A 26,272-nucleotide genomic window follows, 5' to 3' on the forward strand; every position below is an offset into this window, starting at 1 on the left:
CACGCAGCATGCAACACCCAGCACAGCACCACACATCACAACACACAACGCTGTCTGTCCCTGCCTCCCTCACCTCTCAACAGTCCAAGCTCCTGGGTATCAGCGATTTTTGGCCATTATGTTGTTTACAAAAGTAATGTTAGATACACCTGTGGGATTTACACATCGCATATACTCCCTTTCTTAGTTTCTTTTAAAGGGAAAAGAATTGTATTATGGGATTGTAGCCCATTACTTGTAGCACAAACAAAAGTGAAAGGGATTCACTGATGCACTGTTGAAAATACACGTTTGCATACGGTTCAGTTTGTGGTTTATGACAATTAAAACACATTCACTGGGAGCCAGGATCAGGTACAGTATTCCAGGATCAGTATTCCAGCAGTGGAAGCCACAAAGAGATGATGGGCTTCAGTTTCACAGCCACTCTCACAGAATGGAAAAAGCTAATAGTCATTTATTAAAAAAAAAAAAAAAGAAAAAAAAGAAAAAAAGAAAAAAAGAGTTGAAACGGGTTTTTTTGGACTCATTTTCACACTATCTTGCTCATATGGACACTGCAGAAGAAATAAAACAAGTCCTTATTGCATTACTTGGTAATCAGTATGGAAAAGCCCAACCCTGTCTATGGTTAACAAGAATTGTTAATGATATATAAATCATTTGATCTATCGTGCCCTCCAGTCTTAAAGGATAATAATGGCAACCCCAAGCAAATGGTCCTAATTAGTGTCCAAGAAACCACTTCCTAAATGTATCCTTCCAACTCATTCCAGTTTGACTGTCCAGAACAATCTTTTGTTCTTAAATCCTCTATTTTGTATGTAACTGCAAAAATGCTCTGCATACCGGCGCTCCAAAAATAGTTCATTTCAGGGTACAGACCAGCACTGGGGGCAGAAGGAAGGACGAGATGATCCCAGTCTCTTGCTGTTGCCTGTAAATTGGTCCCAATCATTTGAAATTATATTTCCCTGAAGCCTTGCCTCCTGACAAGTCTCCTTAGAGAAGTACCAAAGGGGAATTAATCAAAAAAATCGAGTCACTGCCGCCACTCGGTCTGCAACACAAACTTTGAAAAACCAAACCCAAAACCGGATCCAGGACCAAACCGTGCACATTCGAGCTGCCTGTCACATACTTTCACCCACTCTTTCCCCTGTTTCCAAGTGTGATCTGTAGGTTAAATGCACCGTGATGCAGCCATAGATACCACACCTCATGTGGTACCCAGCTGAAGGTTCAGGCACACCCTGGAGGAGGAACAGAGCTTGGCCACGCGGTTATTGCGGCCTTGGTCTTGTCTCCACTGAAAGCAGCACAGCTCTCACTGTTTGCTCCCTCAGGACGCCTCTTTGTCCGATGTACAAAATACAAACTGCCATTTCTCATTAGCTGGGGTACCAAATCCTGTTGTTTCATTAATATAATCTGCTCTTCCACCGAGTCCAGCATCTTCTGCCACTTTTCTATCCCATAACTACTCTATCACAAAACACCACTCCTTAAGTTTGAAACACAGTGCTGAAAAGCTGAACTACATTGGACACATAAGGCACCTTGGTCCCTTGCATCTTGTTGGTTTGGTGTGGTGGTGTGGGGTTTGGTTTGGTTGTTTGTTTTTTTCTTTTTTTTTTCTTTTCTTTTTTTTTTTTTTAATGAAAGCTGGAAGGAAACAGACTTTCTGGCACGGGTTCTCTTCTCAAACGTGACGGACTTGCCAAGGGAAATAGAACTTCTTTAAAACGACAGTCAGTTACATAGTTGCTGTGTAGTGCTCTTTATGCTATTTCCAGGAGATAACGCTAATGGGAAATTCTGCAATATTTTAACCAAGAAAATCTGCCAACGATCTTCCCTGGGTTTAAAACGTCCTTGACTCATTCAAAGTCACGGTAAAACACATCAGATGGGTTGCCAACTCTTACTACCCCAGCATAAATAATTTTACTAGGTCGCGGAGACAGCATAGAAGCTGATGCCGAGAGGTTTCTTACTCACGTGTGTGCGCAGAGCCGCAGCAGTTACCCCTCCGCAAGCGGGCAACTTCGGAGAGCACCGCAGCCCAGCAGCTGCATCCACCGCGCTCTGCTGGCCAGCCTGAAAGCAAAAGCAACCAACCTCGGCTCTCTGGAGCCTTCAGCTCTTTCGGGTTTCATATTGCAAGCGAGTTTGATTTTGTTCTCTTGTAACTGCTTAAACGAAGCACTCTTGTTTGGTGATTCGTGATTACACGCGTTTATAAAGAAATTATATCGTCCGGCATTCACAAAGACTTGGCAAGTGAGTGGATGGGGACAGGTTACAGAGGCGATTGCGGCAGGTCTAAGGTAACGTTTGAGTGCCGGCACAGCCTCGCCATTCCCCCCGTCCCCTGAGGACACCTCGCAGTGCCCCGGTGAGCCCGAGCCGCCGGTGCGGCGGGACGGGGCCGGCCCGTGGGCCCGGGGGGCAGCGGGGCTGTGGGGCGGCCACAGCAGCGCTCGTTTCGCCGAGAACTAGAGGGCATTCACACCCCTTTCACTTGGGACCATGTCCCCTCGCTAACACTATTTCCTCTTCTCTTTCCAAATTTCAGCTCCTCGAATTCTACTTGTAAAACATTTCAGGCAGAAATACTTTCATACCAGAAAGTATTTGACGCCTTTTACTGCTTTTCAGAGCTCCTTGATCCAAAGCAACGTTTATCCCTCCAACCTCCGCGCTCTGAGGTGCCCTGCGGTGGCCAGCCCGGGCCACCGAGCCACTGCTGCGCGCAGGGGAGCGGCGAAGGCGCCGGGGAGCGGGAGATGCCACCGGGGAGAGGGACCGGAGTCACTTAGCACATCTGCAAGCTGCTGCCGGGCGATTATCAGGTCATTCCTTCCGTAATGCAAACCATGCGCTCCCGTATCACATCAAACCGCTAATTGCGAATGATGCGGTTCGTGTCGGACGTGAGCGGCTGCCACCGGCCTGGGCTCGGGGAAGCGCCCCGGGCAGAGTTTGCGGGTCTGCCCCTTCTTCGAGCCGCGCCGGCGGCTCCCGCGGAGGCTTGGAAGTGCCGGTGCGGGTATCTCCGCCCGGGCACAGGCGGGCCGGTGCGGGTATCTCCGCCCGGGCACAGGCGGGCCGGTGCGGGTATCTCCGCCCGGGCACAGGCGGGCCGGTGCGGGTATCTCCGCCCGGGCACAGGCGGGCCGGTGCGGGTATCTCCGCCCGGGCACAGGCGGGTCGGTGCGGGTATCTCCGCCCGGGCACACTCGGGCCGGTGCGGGTATCTCCGCCCGGGCACAGGCGGGCCGGTGCGGGTATCTCCGCCCGGGCACACACGGGCCGGTGCGGTATCTCCGCCCGGGCACACGCGGGCCGGTGCGGTATCTCCGCCCGGGCACACGCGGGCCGGTGCGGTATCTCCGCCCGGGCACACGCGGGCCGGTGCGGGTATCTCCGCCCGGGCACAGGCGGGTCGGTGCGGGTGTCTCCGCCCGGGCACACGCGGGCCGGTGCGGTATCTCCGCCCGCGCAGCCCGTGCCTGTCCCGCCGGCGCTGCTGTCCCCAGCCGCACCTCCCGTCCTTCCCGTTGCTGCTCCCGAGTGACGGAGCCCCAGCCCAGGCCCGTCTGTGGCTGCTCTGTGAGGGGCCGGTGGCCGTGCCTAGGCGTGTCGGGTACATTTTAGGGATGGGGGTGTCTAAAGTAGCTGTGCGTCCCCGGGGATCCAAATGGCACACATCTCGAGCCACTGCTAGAAAGGACTCCCTAATCGGGTTCTGTCTGAAATCAGTGTCAGTGCAAAGATAATTTGTGCTTTGGTATATTTTGGTATCACTTTAAACTGTACAGTTACACAGTTTCTCTTTTCCCATACCTGCCTCCTTAACCTGTATCTTCTGTGAGTCCAATGTCGGTTTTCAACACAATCTCAGACTGCACATGGTGTTTCTCAGGAGATGCTCTCTCACCTCCCAGAGCTCCTTCTCAGGTCTTTTGTCTCAGTCCCATTCCCAACCATAATGCCTGTGATGAAGCGTTTCCTTGTCCCAGGTTTCTTAGTATCAACACCACAAGTTTCACCACAGCCAAGCCTCTCCAAAAGCCCAGAGCAGGAATGGAGTGGTCAGGCACCTCGGTAGGATTGAAGGCTTGCTGCCGGACTCTTTGTCCCCAAACTTTTGTTCAGCCTTTTCTAGTTACCTACATGGATTTTGACCTTTCTGTGAAGTTGTGGACTTAAGGTGACCCATCTCCCTTTCTGGTTCCTCTCCTGTTGACCGTTCCAATGTAGTGATTACCTCCTCACTCCTTTATGTTTCTTTGCCTTCCCAGACTTGATGGTTCTCAGGGAACACAGCTGCTCCTCAGATGTCCCTTTATTCCTCCTCCATGCTGAGTGTCAGTTTGTTGCCTCGGTTGAAGTCTGCCCTCTGTTCTCTCCCACTAAAGTTCAACCCTTTCTGGTTCTGTGTGTAAATCAGACACTTTTCTCTCCCACAAGCTCTAAGGCCAGCAGGAAGTGCAGACAGCACCAGAGAAGAGGCTTCTTTCACTGATTCCAGACCCAGACAGCCTAGGAAGACCCAAGAAAAGTCCAGAAGGAAATTTGCAAATAAAATTGTGATTTACCCTGAATCTGAGTATTTCTATTGGAATAATCAGAGAATGCAGCTGCACGTATTCAGCAGGTACAGCAGGACATCTGGGTACTTGCAGGGCATGGCTTGTTACAGTTTATGACTTGGCTAAATTAGGATACATTTTCACATATTTGGCAAAAGTCACATTGCCAAAACACAGAGCTCCTAGCACAGTATCTCCATGCCAAGTGGTATGCTGCTCCAGAGGAGGGGACACAGTGGTGCTTAAAGTCTTTAGAACTACTGATGTGAACATAACAAACAATTTCTTTTTTCAGTCTTATATAAACTTATATGTGCATGTATATGTGTATGTATATGTATAGGCTATATCTTTCTTGGCTAAATTTTTGCAAAACATTTACCCTAAAGCAAAGATGAGTCTGGAAAATAGGTATTTAATTTATTAAATTATACTAGTTCTAAGGAGTTGAAAACAATGCAGCTTTACAGACAGTGAGATACTGACTACACATAAAAATTTATGGAAAGTATATTATTCAGCAGCAGTGAATAGATCTAAATAATTCTCTTTATGATTGAGTGGCTGCATCAAATTGGTTTCAAGCATTTAATTTTATTTATAAATTCATGTACTGTTCTGTGTGGTGCCATGCAGGATCCAAGAATGTGTACAACATTGTGCCCAGTCTGGAATCTTATTTTCTTTCCTAGCACTGTCTTTACTTGCTTGATGTTTGCATCATCAGTCTTGTTCACAATTTATATAAATTATGAACCTTCTACCTGATGTCACATTCCATGAATTTGTTGCTTAAAACTAGGCTCTAGGAAAATAATCAAGGAAATCAGCATTTAACTCAGTGGTGTAATCTTAATCCACCTGACATTAACATTTTAATTTATAAATGACTGTGCAGGTTTCCTTTAAGCCCTCAGTGACCTCACTGATGTAAATCCTGCAGTGGAAGATGTGACCCAACTTTCCAAAGCTGCATCCCCCCAGGAATCCCCTGGAACTCCTGTACCTGACTTCAGTGCACACATCTATTTCTCAACAGCCACAGAGCTCTCAACTAACTGAAAATCTATACCTTGCACACTATATTGTTGGGATTTATTTGGAAAAATGGTATTCAGGAGAAGTATTGCAGCTGAGTTTGGATGATGAAGAGAAGATTGAGAAGGCATCTGGTAGAGGGAATGTTGATGGAGAGCTGAAAGACAACTGCTTGTTTTGTCCTTACAGATTGAGTTGGTGGATTATGCTGTTTAGCAGTTCTGACCATGACAACAAATAATGATTTAAGAAAATCTGTACATACTAAAATATCACAAGCTGAAGATACATTAGTTTTCCAGCTGAGTGGCCTGTTTTATAGGTGTGTGAGTTATATATTTCAGTTAACTGAATGCAGTAAAACTAAACCCACTTTTGCAGATGTCAGTCCCAGTTCCATAATTTTGGTAGGATTCAACTTCAGTAGCAGTTTGATAAATTCTCAATTTCCAATGAAAAAAACATTATAAAAATGAGGAGCCAGTTTTCTTCATTTGTTCCAAACCATCAAACCTCTACTTTATGAAATAGTTCAAAACAATCAGCAGATAAGGCCTGTAGTCCTTATTTGTCCACAAGTGTCTGGAGGTGTGAGCAAATTGCTTATTTTCAGAGAATAATTGCTAACCATGTTCTGGATATACAGAGCAGTCTCTGACTTCAGGTGCTGACTTCAGTTGTTGCAGACAGCAGGCCCCAAAGGTGCAAAGGCAGAATGTTCTGTCACAGGCTTTAGCTGCAATGTTGTAAAATTCTTGTAGAGGAGAGTGTTTTGATAACAAGGATTTTAAATCAGTTTCAGTGGTGAAATTCAGAAAGGAGTGTTGTGATAAGAATCTGAACTCTTAATTTCAGTGCAATGGTGCTGCTGGAGTCTATTCTCATGTGGCCATATATTCCATTTGGTTTGTGTTGCTGCACACGCTGAGATAGTGTTTAGGGCCCATACAAAAGGTCATATAGCTTCTGTATCTCTGAAGACTATAGGAGAGTAAACTTTCTGTTGCAGTCCACTGAGTCCTCAAAGATGATGGGAATTTTAAAGAAAACTGTGTGGAATTAAGTCTTTAAAAAGCTGAGCTTCCTTAGATATGCAGCAGAATGTGCCACCTCTGCATGACATTTTGGGAGCAATGGGAATGAGTGTGGCCTGTCAAGAAGAGCATCCTCAGCAGAGTCTCTGGTAGGGCACATTCACGGGAACACATCTTGCTTTGCCTCTTGGTGCCTCCATCCACAGCCCAGAGAGCTGGCATTTGTGAGAGCAGTGAGCAGCCCCAGAACTGGATTTAGTAAATCCTTTGAAGCTGGGATGCTGCGATTTCTCAGTGCCCGTGGCAGGGGCTACTCAGGCACGAGGTGTGCAGTGTTTTCTGTGACTAGTGCATGTTTATGGGCTTTCCATACATGTGACTTCTGATCCAAAGCACTACACATTGTTACCTACTTTTCTCATGGTCCAATTGCTTTCCCCTTTTTTGGCAGCTTGTCCAAGAGAGCAGTCCCTAAATAAGGACATGCTGACATGTTCACATCGTTCAGCCCTCTTCTCTGGATGTTAGGAGAGTTTCAACCCTGAGTAATAGGAGCTCTTCCTACAGCTTTGCAATTTACTTGGTAGAGTCTGTTCCTTTCTAGTGGCTGGCTCTAATCTCCTTCTGTATTTTTTCCTGTGTTCTGTGGAACATAAATCAGTATTTTTTCAAATCACAATTACAGACAGAAAGCCATCTGTGACAGACATTTGGAGAACATGCAATGTATCTTATTGAGCATCTTTTAATAGACTCTGCATTTTTGTATGGACTAACCTTTCTTTGAAGAGAATTAGAAATTTTTGTGAAATGCTTTCTAGTGAACCTTCTCACATTCTCAGCTGTCTACGCTAGATAATATAGTCAGTTGTGAGCTTAGCAATGACAGGTATTTTTAAACCCAGAAAGGAAAACAGCCTTTCAATTTCTATGTGTTGATATATTAAAAAATCACATTATAACACTAAATGGAGCATATACTACTGCATGGTGTAGTGCCATTGTGACATCTGAACACAGTAACAACAAAGTAATTAATGAGTGTGCAGATAATATACAACTTAGCTTTGTTTAAGATTATCTCTGTTAGTATCTGACTCTGGTTTCTCTCTTGGTGTTCCCCTCATCACAACTGCATTCTTAGCCAGAGAAAAAACAGGCAGCTACACAGTTAGAAGAACCTGATGCCTGATGATGCTGCCTTACTCTATCATGATGTAAGGAAATCTTAGCAGAAATGGGAATTAAGTCTTGAATATCATCTCAGGCTCTCTGACTATATCAATATAAATCCTCTACTCAGCTCCTCATGAAAGATAAGAAAGTCCAGTGCCTACAGAGTGCTTTGAGGTCAAGTTAACTGGGGAAGGGGAGCAGTCTGAAATGCTCAGGGGTTTGAGGATTGTTTTAGTGTTGAATTCTCCTTAGCAGTAACAACCACTGTGATTTTTACAGTGAGCTAGCAAGGAAAGGAAAGAGCATAGTAGGGAGACTGCCATTATATACATGATTACTCACTGCTGTGCCTTTTCCCTTGACTTATTTTTTCTTGTGTTTTGTAAACTTACCTCCTTTCTCATTTATATTAATGTACATTTATGGTACTTAACTGTTAATAGGAAACTACAATTTTAAGATCAAAGAGTAGCTGGTGAGTCAGAAGCACTTGTTCAACAGTTGGTGATTGCAGTAATTTGCTGTTATGTATAGCATGTACAATCACCAACACACAAAATTATAGTATCAATATTAGCTAATTGAAATGCTGGATATGGTAGCATTTAATGGGAAAGGGTTGATTTGCTTTAGCCTCTCTTTCCCTCTATGATTCATTGCTTTTTCTCTAGCACATATGGAGGGAGTTCATTGCAAGAACTAGCACTGGCATTTCAATTGGAAATTTTGTTTGTACAAGGCATATAGGAATGTAAAGGGTTCCACTTGAGAAGAGAGCCTCTTTCCTCTGCAAGTTGGATGAAGATTATGCTCTCTCACAGGAAAAAAAAGATTCTAAAACTGTTATTTAAGGATTGTAAATGAGTACATATTTGTGGATACTTGTAGAAGACTTTGAGTTATCATATAATTTTATCTCCAATAAGGAAAAGATACAGCATTTCACAGGTTTTTCTGTCTTTCCTACAACAAAAGAGTTAAGCTGATTATTCAAACAAATTAGGAAAAAAAGCTAAAAATAGCATGTCAGTCTACTTCAAACTAGCACAGAATTTTTGTTTTCTTTATCTGTGACTTGAGGTGGCAATCAGCATAAACCAGCATTCATGTAATGCATGGGCAGACAAAAGCCAACCCACTTGTTTTGTGACATGAGGAGGGGATTCTGTCAGGACTGATTTCTGACGAGCTGGAGAGACCATTTAGAGGTGCAGACAGTAGACACATAATTCAGGTGATCTAGAATCTGTTGGTTGAAACCACTCTGCTGCTGCCTCTAGAGATTGCCTACATACTTGTCCATGGTTCCTTGCCATCCCTGAAGGCAGGAGGTGGGAGTATCCTGACACACCTTCAGACTGAAGGCTTTATTACCTGTCTTCTACTGTGACCTAAGGACACCAAGAAATTTATCTTTATCAAGGGGTGATAGTTCTCATGGAAGCTCCAGTAAAAAAAAAAAAAAAAAAAAAAAAAAAGGATTTCTACCATGTTGTTTTTATCCCATACCAATGGTACAAACCACCTCACATATGGCAGAAACCTTCAATTATTTGGATGAAGTCACTTACTGAGCAAGATAGTGAAGGCTTTCCTACAGGACAGAATGCAGGTGTATGAGCTAATTTCAGTGGTGGGCAGAGCTGGAGAAAGCGCTCTGGGGGATTATTCTCTGTGTGTGCGTATATGGGACATACATGCATCTTCCCATTGAACCTTAAGAGGGTGATACAGTATGTTTGGCAGCTAAAAAAAAATTATGTTAAAGGATAAAGTATGTTTGGCAGCTAAAAGGAGTAGGACTGATTGCCTGGTCCCTGAGGGCACCACTCAGCCTTCATGCCCTGAACTGCCCCACCTGGGCACCCTCCCATACCCTGCCCCTGGGGCCCAGGGCTCTATTTAAGCTCAGCCCAGGGGTCCCTTTGTGTCTTAGCTGTGTGTACCCCTGGTGTTATCCTAAAGGAACCATGTCAAGATTTCTACTACTCAGGCTGTTTGTGGTTAGTGGTCTTCTTTTTAATCATATTTGGAAGAGTAGAATATGTGCATTGTTGGGTTTCTTTCAGGAGAGAAGGTTTTGGGAGTAAAGTATTGTAAAACTATTCTATTTTCATATATCAACAGTTGAACTGAGCTGCCTTCTCCTGCAACAGGTGTAATGGCAGCCTACAACTGTCCCATGGCTTTATGTTTTTTGCCTTTAAGCAAAAGAAACTGGTAAACCCAGACAAAAAATACCAAGAATGAGGACTTTCATCTCAGCAAAAAGTCAAAACGTTTTCTCAGCTGCTGCTTCCAGTGGTAGGTTTTGACAGAATAAGTTACTACAGGTAACTTGCTGCATTGAATATGTGGGTACTACCAGTGGTTCCAGGGAATTAGCTCTCTTTTCACTGGGTTTAACTTCCTTGCAAGACTGCCTTTCCCTTGCTGTAGCTCTGATGCTCTTATTCAAGCTGTTTATATCTGCTGACATTGGAAAAGAAGAAAAATATCTTGAATGATGTTTGAACCAGGCTGATGGTTATGTATGAGGTGCTGCTGACTGTGGCTGGCACGGGTCTGAACTGAGGTCTGAGGGAGCTGTGCCTCACACCTAGGAGGCATGGAACACTGTTCCTGTCAGCAGTGGGACACAGCTTCTGGTCCCAATTTAGGGCTGCTTTTACTTTTGAGTAATTCTTCCCCTAATATTTCTGTGCTTTAAAATAATGAGTAATTAAGAATAGTTGCCTTGAGATAATTATCAGGTATTTGCTGATGACATGGTGATGATGAAATTATAGACAATCATGTTGTTTTTACATTGTTCATTTTAGTGGGGATGTCACTTTTGAAGCCTTAGGAGCGAGAAAAATGAGCAAAGAGCCTTTTCTGTAGCTCTCTTCACCCAGCCCCGTGCCAAACACTAGCCAAAGGCTGTATGTGCACTGCAGGCTGTTGAGTGCAGCTTCTTTTGAGTGCTTGTTTATGACTTAGCAGAGCACTGTAAACAATCATCTTCGTGTCATCTAAATTGATCAGCATTAACATTAACTTTTATTGCTTGTGCCTGGGAATAGTCTAATAAAGCAAAGTACTGCTCTTGTACTTTTTTCAGTTTAGTCAAACTGTAAGGAGAAATTTGAAGGTTTTTTTTTTTTTTTTACTCTTCAGAGACCTAGAAGAGTCCCTTCTTGGGATGAAGAGCTTTATTTATGGTCTACAGAGTCCTTTTATTCTTTCTGTGGCAGATATATTAATGCTTTCCCAGTTGCTCCTGTACATAACTTGTGAATCTAGGATCTGGCATATGCCTCTTCCCTGAGTTCTACCCATGTGTGGCAGGAACTTTACAGAGCAGCTAAAGAAACAGAAAAAGCTCTCAGCTTGGACAGTCAGGTGTCCTTTCTCTCTAACCTGTTCTGGATCCTTGTCTCTAGAGAGCTCTGCTCCCTTTCCTGGATGATAAGCCACCTGCCTGATTGGATCAGTGAAATTCGCTTCGCTCTTGCTCAGAGGGATCAATATTTGCCAGTAGAGTATGGATTTCATGTGCATGCTGCCAGCTTGATACAGAAGAGTTTTTTTTGCTTGAGGTAATGCTCCAGGGTAGTGTGCATCACGAACTCTCTTGCTGTGTATATGAAGAAACCCAAACCAACTAGTTTTGTACAGGAATAGTATTGTATAACAGCAAAATAGGACAGAAATCTTTAACTGCAAAATTAATATAGTTGTTTTTCTGAGAAGCACAAGTCCTAGTTCCCCATTGCTTGTCTCTGTTGGTTTAAAAGAGCTCAGACTCTAAGGTAAGGTTTGATTTGTTATTAAGAAGCACTACTGCATTTGTAACTAATCCATAGCCTTTGTTTTTTCTTTTATTATTAGAGAACAGCAAAAAAAAAGAAAAAAAAAAAAACCAACAAAAAACCCCGCCAATTAAATAGAAAGAAGTTACTTTATTGCTTATGCTGCAGAAAAAAACACAAACAAAAACCCAAAGCCATCAGGGTTAGGAAGATAACAGCTCTCTATTTATTTTCTTAGCCAACTAAAATCATCTACTAACCAGTGTGACTTCTATAATATTCCCCATATAGGGCCCAGTTTCAACTCCTCCAAGACCTCACTCTCATTGCCTTTAAAGGGGTGAGTGTGAGGAAGGACAAGGCCAGGCTCAGCAGTGTGCCAAGGCACTGAGGGTTTAACAGGATTCATCTGTCAACTTTGAACGTCCCTTCTGATTTCTGGGCTCTGCCTCTTCAGCTGTGTGACAGTGCCACCTTTGTATGGCAGAGCTGACGAAGAATCAGGTTTTGAAGAGCCCCTTGATTTTTCATATCCAGTTTACTGTGTAGTAGCTAAGGACTGTTTAAGGTTATGTTGCTCGTAGCAAGGGCAATGTTACTTATTTCTCTTTCTCTATAGAGAATGTGCTTTAAAAATGTCCCATGAGCATTTATAAAGCAATAGCCCAAATTAATTAATGCTTGATTATAGTCCAATAGATAGCATGCCAAAGCTCAGTTTGCAGTAACTCTGACTCTGCACATTGCTTAAATATGCAAGATTTGGACTCATAGAAATCTTGGATTATGCAAGTGTTTGTGTCCCTTTTGTAAGCGCTAAGCAACTCGTAAGTGGGAGGTCTGGTGCTCTGTTTTGTGCGTGCTAACTAAAGAGATTTGATTTTAAGAAAAAGTTCTCATTTCTACCATGCAAATTGTTACTGTATTACACTGCTCAGAATGATGTGGAAAACAATTCCCAGTGGAGAAAAACATCTGATGTGCATGCAGTGCAGGAGACTGAGCACCTGAGCTGACTGACCCTGTGTCCCATGGGGGCTCTAGCACTCCTCACAGCCAGGTAAGGCAGAGATGAGACACACGTCACATCTTAAGAGATTTTGGCAGTGAATGAATTAAAGGAACACTTAATGGAACACTTCTAAAATCAGCTGCCTTAAGTCATGAAATGTGCGAGTATTTTGAGAGCTGGAAGCTCTTAGTTCACTTGTTCTTGTCTAAAAAGCACAGGTCACCCCCAGTGTGGAGTTCAGCCTTGTGGTCTGGTGGGATGGGACCTGTGTGGGACAGCAAGGAGCATCAGACTTCCCCAGAGATGGAAGAGAGAGGCCACAGCAGTGTGTCACCAGCCTGCTGGGAACTGGGGAGGGCAGGGGCTTGGCAGGCTCTGGTATAACAAGATGGGAACGTAATAAGATGTATGATATTTGCTCTGTCACAAAAGCAAACCCTTCATTTCAGATCTAATATTCATACCAGGCTGGTTGAAGACTTGGTTCAATTGCTTCAGTATCATGATCTCCCATAGCAATGCTTTCACAAAGGGAGAGACCAAGGACTACTCACCTCAGTCTTGGGGCAGGCTTGCCAATAATTCTCTTATACATCTGAAATTATTACTATTACCCATAGCAGATTGATACCCAAAAAAGAGATATTTGCATGTGCTTTTGAACTGCAGCTGTCTCTGCCATGAAATATGTTTGTTTAAACACCAAAAGTACAATAGAATAATTAAAATAGAACTTGATCTCAGTTCAACTTGGACTGCATGAGGAGTTGCAATGAAAAAAACCCAAATGACTGCTTTTCAGAGGTGCTGGATTCATGCTTTATAGATGGGGAAAAAGGTTGGTTGTATTAAAATGTGTGAACAAGGGCAAGAGATGCTTGGGTTTGGTTTGCTTGTTTGTTGTGTATGCCAGTGACTCAGCTGGAAGGGGCCAATCTTCCTAAGCCATCTTGTCTTTCCAGGCAAAGGGAATTGTCAGATAGATGGAGGCACTTGGAACAACGCAGCCAAAGTCCTCCTTCACAAAGCTTTGGGATGGAGTCAGTCATCAAACTTTTTGACTGGACTTTAAATTCATACCAGAAAGATATATTAAAAATATGACAAGCTTTGAGAACCTAAAGGATCCAAACAAGTAAATGAGCTTGTAAAAAGTTAAAAGAAGCAGGGATCCCCCTATATGAAAGGTAATGATTTCAACCTCCCTAGACTTCCTTCAAAACTCAGATGTGTGCTTTGCTCTTTCTCAGTTCCAGAAAACAAACTTAGATGAGGTTAGAGTTTCTTTAGGACTGGGATTTAGAATACTTCTGTGTAGATTAACACTGGCAATTTCAAATGGTAAACTGAGCCATAAAGAAAGTGTTATTGCTCTATGATGAAATAATTTTAAAATCCATTCTTGGTTTTAAAGTTTTTAGAGTTGGCAGCAAAACTGCTTCATGGGATGGAAACATAATTTCAGTCTTTGAACTACAATTTTTCTCAGTTAGAAGTACAAATACAGTTTTTCTAGCAGAATGGCATCTGGCAAAGCAAAAGGTCTGATCTTCCTGGCCTTCTCTAGACTTAGTATATAAGGACTGTTTTAATGAAGATGATTTTGAGCAGGACCTTGTGGTCAGGTGTTTTAAAGTGGTGTTTTAAAGCATCAGGGCAAATGGTTATATTTAATATACATATTGTTCCCCTTGAGTACCATGTGCAGAATTGCTTCCTACTGTTGGTGTCCATACCTGACCTGCCAGCTACTCTCTTTGTAGTCAAGTGACTGTATTCTTCTGAAGTACAAATAATCTCTCTGAAACATCTGTCCTCCAGTCACGTTATTTATACTTTTGAGGTGCTTGTTTCTCCACCATGGATGATAGATGGATTCTCTCCCACTTTAGGTGTGGGTTTTCCGAGTTCTGCACTTCAGGGAGATGTGATTCCACCCATCTTGTCCTTCCTATTGTGTGCCAGGTATGCTGATAGCCTGCTGATTTCAGTGTGCTGGATGTTTCAAAATACACTTTTTTTCTGCTGTAATTATAACTTAACATGAAAAAAAAAATGCATTTAGTCCCCTGTGTTAATGGGGAACTGTTTTGTCAGCAATGCTTCAGCTGGATATTGAGCCTTGAGATGAACATCTAAATGGCCTTAAAATAAGTAAGATATCTTTAGCCAGTGATGTTTTCTGCCTATAAGGTTCCCTGGCTATTAGATGTTAATTGGCCTAACTTCTTAATAGGAGTTTTTTTAATGCATTGGAAGTGTCTGGAACATAGGTAAAAAGCAGGGGCACATGAGCCAGATGGAAGAGCTCAGGAATGCCATGTCATCCATAAAGTGTGGGACTAGGAGCAAACTGTGGGAGAAGCACAATAACGAACATTCAAGGCTTGCATCGTGATGCAAGAAGGAAAAAAATAGGGTAGGAAGGGAAGACTCATAATGGAAAAAGCAATATCCTAACCTGCCAAAGTCAGCTTAAAAGGAGTGATTTTACAATGGCAAATATAACTGCCAGAGTAAAGCAGATTTCCCACTCTGCGTGGGAGGTTTCCATGCCGTGGTGAGACACTGAGCTGCATGGAATTACAGCCTGGTTACTGTGTGTGGAGGGGTTCCTCTAGCCTGTGTTGGTGGGACTGAGATGATATGGAGGAGAGATATACTGATGTAAATGTATACTGATTTCTGGGAGTCATAAACCAGCTTGTGAGTGCACGACTAGGACTTCAGCATGCCTTGACAATAATGAGAGAGACAAACCAGGATTCAGCTCTAATTTATGCCAGTTTCACATTAGTAAGTCAGCTGACAGCAGTGGAATTAGTCCTGAATTTTTGTGATATAAAATCAGAACTAAGAATAGTTTATGATCCTGGAATTTGGGCTTCCACACTCCATCAATTTGTATCACAAAGACTACATTATTCAGGCACAAGTTGTTTCATATTTAATATCATATTACATATGTCCCTTGATGAACAAAGGACTGTAATGTAATTGGGTTCAACCATCAGGTTAAACCCTCAAGAGAGCAGAGTTCAAGCTGTTAATAAATTACTGCAGAATCCTGACATAAAATTGAAGGTAGGGAATTCCATCTGTTGTTTTAATAGAGAGAATGATTACTTAAATATTTTAGAAAGGCTTGGCTGAGTAACAACCAGAGAGATGAGGTAGGATAGTATTTACAACTCTGAGCTACTGATTCCCTGTGATAGCATTATGAGACAAACAACAGGAAGCTACTAAAAACATTCAGTTTTTCTTTTCTCAGTCTTTCAAGCTTCCCTAAAAATTCTCCATCCTGGAATAAGACAGCATTAAAAAATTATGAAGTCGACATGGCCTTAGCTTCATTTCTGGAGGCATTACTGCTGCAAAATTGCAAGGTCTAACCTTGATTTAAATGCCTCGAGTCTGAAATATCTTGCTCTGAAGCAGTTTTGTTGCATGGTGATGGAATGTAGGAAATGACTGCTTTGAAGCTGAATAGTAGGAGCTGGGTAGAGAAGGGAGGAATAATTGGTTGAGCAAACAGAAGAAATTGTGGTATAAGACAAAGAAAAATGCTGTTAATGAGAGGACATGTAATTTGGGCATTTCTCTTATTCTCAGAAGGAACTAATGATGAAATCTGTGCTCAATTCAGCTTTGAAAGAGTATAGAATTGCTTAGATATGCCATACAGAAACTAGAGATTCTGCACACAGAGTTGTAGACTGGCTGAGGGCTTGGGGGCAGCTGCTGGTGCTTTCCCCAGCCTTTCCTTGGCAGAGGCTGTCCCAGTAGTGCTCAGAGCACTCTGGGGGCGGTGGGAATGCTGCCCCTCTTTGCCCCCGTTCAGCCCCTCCTTTTGGCGTTGGCAGCCGCTGCTCAGCGGCTCTGGGGGTGAAAACCCCTTTGAGGCCATCAGCAGAGTCCTGCTCCGGGCTGAGGCTCGGGCAGGCAGCAATGGGCACTGCCCAGCCTGCCTTGGCATGCCAGTCCATTAGCACATATAACCCCCCTTCCTGGGAGGAACATATCAGCATGTCTTTCAATTCAAACAAAACTCGTGTTTCTGTGTCAAAATGGATGACATTTTTGCATAACAGAAGGCTTCTTTATTGAAGTATATTCAAAGAATTCACATTATGAGGTCTAAAGATACATAATATTGAGTTTTTTTTAAAACATCACATTTTTGTAACTAGGTCATCTATCCATTAATTCATATCCATTATTGCTCAGAGATATTAATATAGATTTTTTTTTTCATAGCATTAATCTCCTGCATTATGAATCTTCTTGTTTCTAAAATGAAACCTATTAAGCATTTGCTGGTTCATAAAAGAATACAATAATCTAATAGCCTGATTAGATGTTATTTAATTTGATAATGGTGCACCAATGGCTAGGGGGAAACTTTTTAATAAACATGGACACATTGCTCTATGAAATAACAATTAAATGATTCTCTTGATGTATCCTTAAACAGTTTCCCACTTCCTTAGCATTTTTAGGAACAGATTAATGAAATCTCTGGAATAACTTGCATATGCAATTACTTTTTGTAGCCACAGCAGACATAGGTTGCAACACAACTGCCTTGGAGTTTTTGCCAAAATGTAGAGTTATCCTATTGCATTGGTAAATTAATGCCCATATCTTCAGGTCCTCATGTCCAGAGGGAATGAACAAGAATGGCAAAGACATTCAGGAGAGAGGCAGCACTGAGAAGGACTGCTCCATGTGCAAACTGCCCCTGCCTTGGCTGGTCAGACTGGGAGCACAGGGCCTTCCTCCCTCCTATGCATGTGCATGTGCTGATATGCCCTGACACCACCTCTGAGTCCCAGGAGGCCGAAAACTGAGCAAAAAGATGAAAAACCTGCTGTTAGTCCTGCCTATGCACTGCTTTAGGAAGAGGAAGGCTGGGAAGGAGGTGGAAATGGAAATGGAGCAGGAGGGGAGCTGGCACAGGTGTCACACAGGATCTCAAGGAGAAGGATTGCAGCTTTCTTTATGGTGCTGGAGAAGTGATCCAGCACCATAAAGACAGGAGCTCTGAGAGGTGTCAAGGCAATTTTTGGCTATTGCAGTAACTTGCAGTCCTTGCAGAAAGAAGTTGCTGCTGTGGAAGGGTGAGCTGGGATTGGTGTTTGTCACCACGGTGGTGCCAATCCAGTGGCTAAAGGTGTGGGGAATCTTTTCCCACAGCCCCAGGGTTTCCCCAGAAAACAGCCTGTGTGTCCCTGTGCAGCGCCCAGAGCTGCCGTGTGTGCATCCTGTGGTACCTCTGCAGCAAATTGGATTTGCTTCAGTGGAGTTGCTCCAATTTATGCCTGAACAGAATTAGGCCTTCTACATGGTTTGGATTCAAATTATTGCTTGTCACAGCCACCAAAGTCATCTGATGTTAATTCATTGGAGTACTGCGGGTTGTCTGTGCTCTCATCTTGTCTCTTACTGTCAGAGAAACATCCCCAACTGAAATGTACCCAGGGCTCATGCACAGCAGTTCATCTCTTTGTCTTGCAACTCGGAGGAAAGGCAAAATCTTTTGTAGTACACAGTGACCAGAAACTGGCTTGTAAGTCAGGTATAAACTATAACAATGTTAAAATAGTTCTGTGCCAAAGAAATAGCTTATATATATTCCTTGTGGGGCTTATGCAGGAATTACTGGGGTTTAGGCAGCTGGAAAACATTGGTGTATATATTAAATGTTTTCTAATGATTAAATGCAGCCTCTCTGTAAATATCTCTTCTCACCTTGCTTGCTGCTATGTTGCTACTTTTTGCACTCTGATATGGGCTGCTTTTGTTCTTTAGCTGTTTCTTTTGTGTGTTTGTTTTTAATATATTTCCCTCCAATTTCTTGTGAGTGACTAAGAAGTGTTTGGAAATTATGACAGAATGTGATTTGTTTTACAATCTGTAAGAGCTCTCTGTAGAAGACAAGATGGGACCCCAAACAGGATCTTAGTTTGAGGATTACAGATACCATGTATAACCCCTGAAAACATATGTGGATCTCATTCAGTATGAGAAAAATGTGAGATAATGATTTATTATTGCATACTTAAAATATTTTTCTAAAAAGTGAAGAATAAGTAAATTGGGAAGGTTGTTTTGATGCTTTTTTAAAAATTTTGGTTGGTTTAATATACAATAGTTATATACTTATTTACAGTTTTGAGCTTATGCTTTAAGACATTTTAAAATTAAAGTGATTTTTTTAATCTAAATCTTTTCAGACCTTGCTTCCGTTTGCATTATCATTCACATGCCCCTGGCATGATTTAAGGGGCAGTGTCTTGAATCCCATAAGAATAAAATAATTTTAAAGGGCAAAAGACACGTCAAAAATGTCTATTTTATTTAATAGTGAAATAATTAGTCTGATTTGCAAAGGAATTGAAAGATGTATTTATTAGAACATATTGCTAGCTAATAGAGAAAAGGTTAGGTTTTTAAATTATCTTAGTAAAAATATTCTATTAGGATAAAAAAAATTTAGTGTATGTTTCTCAGACAAGGATGAGAGAATGGCTATTTTGGATAGTTTTCTTGTGCTCTTTTTGCCCTTTATTTCAGCAATAGGGTCTTGTGGCAGGTAACTCAAATATATTACAAACCTAACCTAGACTACTGATGAATTGCATGGCTTTGGCAAGGAAAAAAAAATAAATAAAGAAAACTTGTCTCTGAAAATTATCTGTGTACCAGGAGTTGGAACTTAGTGACGGATGATCAGCTTTTTGTAGAGAGCACTCAGGTTCTTCTGCATAGCATTGTGTAAAGATGCCTCATGTTTAGCAACCAGCATACAAAATTCAGGGTGTGAGAACTTGGAAGAGATGCTCCAAAAATGCTGCTTTGAACTTTGCCATTACATGAGATGTCATTGCATGAGATTTCCCTTTGTCATCCATGGGAAAAACCTCTTTTATCTACTTACTTGCAAACTTCTTTTAAGGATGTCTAGGAGATCCTGTGTGTCTAAAGAAGGTGTAAGTGAATAGGATCCTGTATTTTGGGAGTTAATGCTTATTTACAGCTTGTCTTAGTCCTCATCCCATTGAATTTGTGAGCCATTCTGTCACTGATCTTTGAGATTTCCCAGAGTAGTTAGTTCTGCAGAATTAACTGGCTCTGGTTTGCTTTACACTGAGGTAATGGTGCTGTGCTTGGAGGTATTGGGTTTCTTGAACCCCCACTAAAGTTCACACAGAAGCATTGCCACTGTTGGGAAAGGTGAATCAAGCAGCAGAGCTCCATTTTTTTGCACCTTTCTGTTTACTTTCTCCAGTAAATATTGAACACTAAAGGACTGTAGTAACTACTTGAAATAATTGAATGTTTCAGGATTTGAACTATTTTGGCTGGTGGAATTCAGGAGTTGTGGCTGGAGTTGAATTGGACACTCAGAGCAAGTATGGTCAGAGCTAAGGTACCTTTTGCTGCTCCAAAAAAAACAAAACAACAACTTGGCCTTAGGTGATCTTCTCTCAGTGAAAGAAGTGCTTTCAAAAGCACTCACACCTCTGTTTCTGGGCCTTCTAGAAGTGCTGAGCAATTACCTGTCTGTGTAGGCAAGCAAGGGCCTTTAGAAACCAAATGCTTCATGCCTAACTGTACTTACATCGTCCATCTGTCCATGAAAATAACATGGTATTCTCAAATATCTAAAAACTTGAAAAAATCTGTTCAGCAGGCCTGCAGCCAATGGGTTCTTAAGGTTTTTTTTTTTGTTTGTTTTTTTTTTTTTTTTTTTTTGAGCATCTAAACTAGCATCAGTTGTCAGGTGGAGGAGGGCTGTCTCTCAGGAGATGAGAGAGGACAGGGAGCTGTACCTTCTCTGTGAATATTAAAGGGCTGTGGTGGTTCTGGGCAGCAGAAGTCAATAAGGTTCAGACAGCAGTATTCATTTCAAAGGTGATGTTCCCATTCCATCTGGGATTAATCCATGCTACAGAATGATTCATAAAACTGCACGGAAATGATGTATGTTTATCCAATACCTTTGGCACTCAGCACTATTCATAAAAGTGTAAATGTTCTGTTCCCTTTGAAATAGGGACTTGACAGTGTATAGAGTTCCCTGCTTCTTGTTAGCATCTCATCTAAGCTAGGAGTGGACAGGGAACATTTTAATTTCTCTTGTGTCCCAGGGGAAGGGAAGATCAATCTATTTCCACATTATTCTGCCTACCAGCAGTCCTAGCTATAAAGTTATAAATGGTAATTTTTCTGCTAAAACTGCTCTGGGATGAGTTGAATATCAACTATGCAAAAGAGTTTGGTATTCACTATAGAAAAATGTAAAACACCAGTACTAGAATTCTCCTTGGACTGTATTTAAGCCCTTTAAAACTACCACAAATGTTACTGAAACAATCAACCCCAAAACAACCCCCAACATTTTAAGGCAAAACAAGCCCTGGGCAAAACTAAGTAGAGCCTCAGCATTCATTATACATTACAGAATGCTTATTCCTATAGCTGCAGGTGATCTAGGTACTCCATAGCAACAACCTTGAAGCATTTAAAAAAAAAATTGAATCATTAAAAAGTAATAGTTGCTGTGACTCTTCAAACACAATTTTAATACTTGACAGACTATTAGAATTTTGGAAACCGAACTTTATTTTTATAGTCACTCTCATGACAAAGATTTTTAGCAGAAAACTTTTACTCTAAAAAACCCATAAAATAATACTCCCCAAGTGAAGGAGTGGAGTTTCTTACAATGCTTTTTCATGCAAGCTCAATCCCAGAAGGAACAGCTACACTCTACCACAAGCAGCTTTGAGCAGCAGAGCTGGTGGGAAATGGCTGCACAGCCTGTTGCTGCACTCAGACCGTGATTAGAAAATTGATTGAGAACCTCAAACTTGTCTGAATTAAGAACTTATATTGAAAGTCCTATTAAAATGAGCAACTCAGCCACAGAGTTTTCTGAAAAATCTTGTTTTACAAGTCAAATTAAAATTCCCATTTTACAGAACCACTTATGTTTACCATGCAAGTTAAATGGCATTGAGTGCCCTTTGTCAATAGCCACAGTAAACAGAAATGGATGATTAGTCTAGCACTTGCATTCAAGACCCAGGGATCCAAAGTCGCACACAGCCTGACATGACAGTTTTCTGGTACCTGGTGACAATCCAGAAACTGCCCTCAGGGTAGCTCTGTGATCCTGAGCTGTTTGGTCAGTCATCTGGGATGAAGGAAACCAACTGTGACGTTTCTGCAGCGGAACAAAAAGAAATGGGGGAACTACAAAACCTCTCATGAAATAGTTATTTTCTGCCTTGCTATGGCATCTTCTAAACTTGTCCTTCTTCATTTGGAAAGTATGGATTGCTCTGCTGCTGGGAATTGAACTGAACCTGGCAAGGGTCCACGGTATCCTCCCTGGCAGCTGGGACTAGGGCTCTTCCTTGTGCATTAGTCCAGACTCAGGGGGCTAATGTGGACACTCAGCACAGGTAACTGCTGTGTGCAGAACAGCAAAGCTGTGGTCAGCCTGTAGCATTAGCACACGTTTGGTTTTAGAATAGGTGAAGGCATGCCAAATCAAATGAACATACCTCAGGGCCAGAAATAGGATCCTGGTGCTGGGTTGTAAGATGGCCTCGTGTAGCACTCATGCTAGTGAGGGGAAGAAAAGCTGGATGTTAGGGAAGCAACTGCTGAAGCTGTATTGCTTCTGAAAGCACTGGGAGTGCAAAACCTCAGTGGTGGTGGCTCTGGTCATGAGGGCAGCCTCTGGCTCAGATGAGTGAGAAACTCATCTGGAGCTCGTTTTTGTGATGGAGGAAATGGGGCCACCTTCCATTCAGACTTAACTTCTGCTCTGTTCACTTCAATACATTTCTTGTTGTGGCATTAGTGTGCTGGGCAGCTGGGCAGGGACACTAGCACAGATTTTAAGTGTATTGAATATGTACAGAACAGAACAGCTGCAGTGAGCAATGCCAGAGCCCAGGCCACCAAACAGCGACCCAGAGCATCTGCTCAGTGCCTCCCCTGAGCACCAGTGCTGTGCTGTAGCAGCTCTCTGGTACTGGGAACAAATGGCCCTTTTCATTGACCGAGGGGTTGATGCTTCCAGAAAGCCATGTGTGGCCTGGGGCAGACTGCAGTGACCTGGTACAGGTCTGGAAGGGAATGCTTGTGTCAGTATCTGATCCCTCTCCTTAGTGTGTTCCTGCTTGCTTGCAAGCAGATGCTCTCCCTGTGCTTGAATATCCTGCCTGGGAAACGAACTCAGCGTCTGTGTGGAGGAAGCAAAGGTCTGAGATGCTGAAATGAGAATGAAGGCTGTAGCACCTCCTCGAAGTAAGCATGCCAAATCCCTAAATAAGCGGTCTAATAGAACACAAAATAATTTTCTCCTAAAACAGAAGTTCAGCTGTTGCATCAGAAAATAATAATTTACATGTTTTCTAAAGAAATCTCCACCTACTGGGTCATTTCTTTTGAGCCTGAACTTCTCAGTAGCTGAGTTATGGTTCATTTTAGCTCCTCTGGAAAACTCTCCCTCACCTCAGAGGTGGAGCTGCTGGAGTGGCCACTGGCCAGGGATGATCCTGCTCTTCCTTTTCTACCAGCTCTGGAAATTGCCTCACCATCTGTGGGGCTTGTTCAGAGCACCGAATTGGCAGAAAACTACCTCCTCTTTAAAAAGAGAGCTTTTTAAAGGTTCTTCCAGATGAGCATGTTCATTTACTGCTAGGAAAGGTGTAATTTCCCTGTCCCTTGGCTCTGTGGTGTCTGACCAGGATGTGGATGCCAGCACAAGCTGGATGGGCAACAGAGAATATACAAGGACTCATCAAAAAATCACCCTTTTTCCAGACTGGGATGAGACTCCTTACATCAGCAGCCCATAAGGGTGGTGGACTGTAATATATGCATTGGTGTAATGAAAATCCTTGAGAATGAAAGATGAAATCCTGGTGTCATTAAAATCAGTGGAAAAATGTGCTGAATGCCATTAAGATCTTCCACCATTAAAAGTAGGGGTGTCTGTTAACCCATCAGGCTGTTCATACCTTCAACCCTTATGACTTAAGAGCAATTTGCTGGTGCAGGTTTTTATTTTGTTTTCTGTTAACTTAGAAAAATATCAAGCACCATACACTAGGTCGATGCTTCCCCCCCACCTTCCCCTTGGAACTTATGAGAAAGCAAATGTTGCAATCAGTTTTCCCTGGCCCATAACAAAAGGAGGTGCTCTCTCAGCCAGGCACACTTTAAAAGTGAAAGATCAAGACTAAAAGAGAAATATAAAGAGCATGTAGCTATCACATAATGCAAAGTCTGCATCTCTGAATTAATCATTTTAAACCTTGATGTTCTTGCAAACCACTACTCTTTTCTCAAAGTCAGAAGAGAACTTGTCCCTTGTTTTCCTGTTAGACCATGGGATAAGACATGCTTACCCATGTGAAGTTTAGGTCTGCCTATGTTGCAGCTTGAGGCCATGTAGAAAATGTGGTCCTTCTGGTTTTTTGTTTAAAAATCTAAAGCTGCACTCTTCCCGTTGGATGGGCTGGAGTGCTATAGAACCAAAGGCACTCCAGTTTCAGCTTCATGGAGCCTGTGGTGACAATGCAAATGCAAAAACCTTTTGCAGGATTTGAAATGTAGATTATATTGGTATTATATAGGACATTTGGGACATAGGAGTCATTTGGCATTGACTTCATACTGGCATATTTATATTCACGTTTTTCTATTTATGATCATTTAGGAATAGGATCAGGAAATGGATATTGAAGCATTACTTGCCAAAAGCAAAGACGACTGAAACAGATGACGTGATCTTTAGAGTGATTTTGTACAACTGGGGAAAGAGAGGAGTAAAGGAGAAAACCAGTTTACATGTCAGTTCTGTGAACTTCAGAATAGGAAGGCCAGAAACTATAGTGAGAAATGATCTGAAACAGTCAGCAGCACTGCTTTATTGTGAGAAATGATGATGATAAACTTGGCTACAGAGACAGTGAGAAATTTTGTGGTGTAAAAGATCACAGTCCAGAGTTACCAGGTTCACGGGACTGAAATCAGAACTGAAACTGGATGCCAGCAGAATCAGACACTTTGGCTCCACAGAAGAAAACTGGGCAAGAATAAAGATTTTTTCATCCAAATGCCATGGCTCCAGTCCCTGACTCTGAGAAAAACATGCAGAAGAGCTGGGTTATTGTTTTCCCTGAAGATGTCTTGTACAACTTGATAAAACACAATAAATTGCATTTACTTATTAGGGTGTTTAGAATAGGGCAAAGCTCTAGGCTAAAGATAGGAGCTTGGGCTGTAGGTTTGGAGTGATCTTTTCAGTTGCTGTTTTCTGCCCTGACCCAAGAAGCTGCACTGTCATTATCCTTTTATAATTCAGTACTCTGAAAAAAAACCTTATTTCCTTTTTAAATCTCCATGAAGACTACTTTTTTAGCCAGTTCCTTGAACTGTTGCTATTATAACTTAAGCTAAAAGCTTTTGATAGCAGCAGCTTCAAGGATAGTTGGGAAATTGGATCAGCTGCCCTCCCAGCCTTGGTTTTCCCAAGCTAGATGAACCACTTGCTTCTTTCTACTGGAAATCTCATCTGGCATGAGAATCTCTTGTTTCCTCTATTGTATGTTGGCTTTTCCAGTTTGTATCAGCTTCTGTTCTTATTCCTAAAATGCCTTTGAAACTGGTTATCTTGTGGCTACTTATGAAGTCCTTTCCCTAGAGTTTTTCTCACTTATCAATTCCAGATAGTTTTAGCAAATTTTGTTTAAGAAAATTCCAAGGCTCTAGTGTTAATATTCTGAATGAATTCAGGAAATTTTTTCACTTAGCTTCCCTTCCTTAAAATTTGCTATTATGAAATAGAAATCATAGTTAGAGACAAAAATTTGTTTCTTTTCCCATTTAACTAAACTTGAGCAAGTTATGATAATTCAAATTTAGTTTGCATGTGCAACTCTCTTATAGCGTGATTTCTAAAAGTCTAATGTAACCTTGATTGTTAATTTGATAATTATTTCATAAAGAAATCTGCCAGCTGCCATGTTCAGGAATAACTTTTTCACATCATTAGTAGAAAACATTGGTTCATGTGAGCAAAATTAAGATTGCTCATTATAGATTTCTTGTTAGTGTTCAGCTCCCTAATATGAGTGGGTTTCAGTAGTAGGTTATTGAAGTCATCTTAGCAGAACCTCTTCTCGTGCTTCTTCCACATTTTGAAAAGCTTTATATCTTTAACTATGCTGGCCTTTCTTATCTCATGATAGTTTATTACACCATTGATAAATAATTCTACCTCCCTGTAATAGGTTTGTTGCACACCTTTTGTTTCTTAATGCTAGCTGCAGGTACCTGTACTGGGATGAGGGTGAGGGTCCCTTGGTTCTGAGTGCCTGTATAATGTATGTCTTCAGTCAAACATTAGCAAGTTTCTCTGCATTTTTCTGTTCATATTTCTTGTATTACACAAGACAGTAAGGGCAGGCATCCATTTTCAGCTTCACTGAAGCTTTATACAAATATAAATTTGGATGTTTAACGCCTATTGAGTAGTTAAAGCAGATTGCCACAGGTTCAGGACTTTACATACCCATGTGTATAGACCCA

At 42.1% G+C, this 26,272-nt stretch overlaps 1 protein-coding gene across 3 annotated transcripts in view; it reads left to right on the forward strand.

The window, feature by feature from the left end:
- Positions 1-14,501: 14,501 nt before the first annotated feature.
- The window catches only part of DENND1B (DENN domain containing 1B), a 179,804-nt gene continuing 168,033 nt past the window's right edge, over positions 14,502-26,272 (forward strand). For all 3 annotated transcript variants that reach the window (XM_072932638.1, XM_072932641.1, XM_072932639.1), the window contains exon 1: positions 14,502-14,617. In XM_072932638.1, the coding sequence (XP_072788739.1) occupies positions 14,517-14,617 (101 nt within the window). In that variant the 5' untranslated portion in view covers positions 14,502-14,516. The remainder of the gene's footprint in view (positions 14,618-26,272) is intronic.

Source organism: Taeniopygia guttata, chromosome 8, assembly GCF_048771995.1.
Source record: "Taeniopygia guttata chromosome 8, bTaeGut7.mat, whole genome shotgun sequence".
In the NCBI taxonomy this organism is placed as follows: domain Eukaryota; kingdom Metazoa; phylum Chordata; class Aves; order Passeriformes; family Estrildidae; genus Taeniopygia; species Taeniopygia guttata.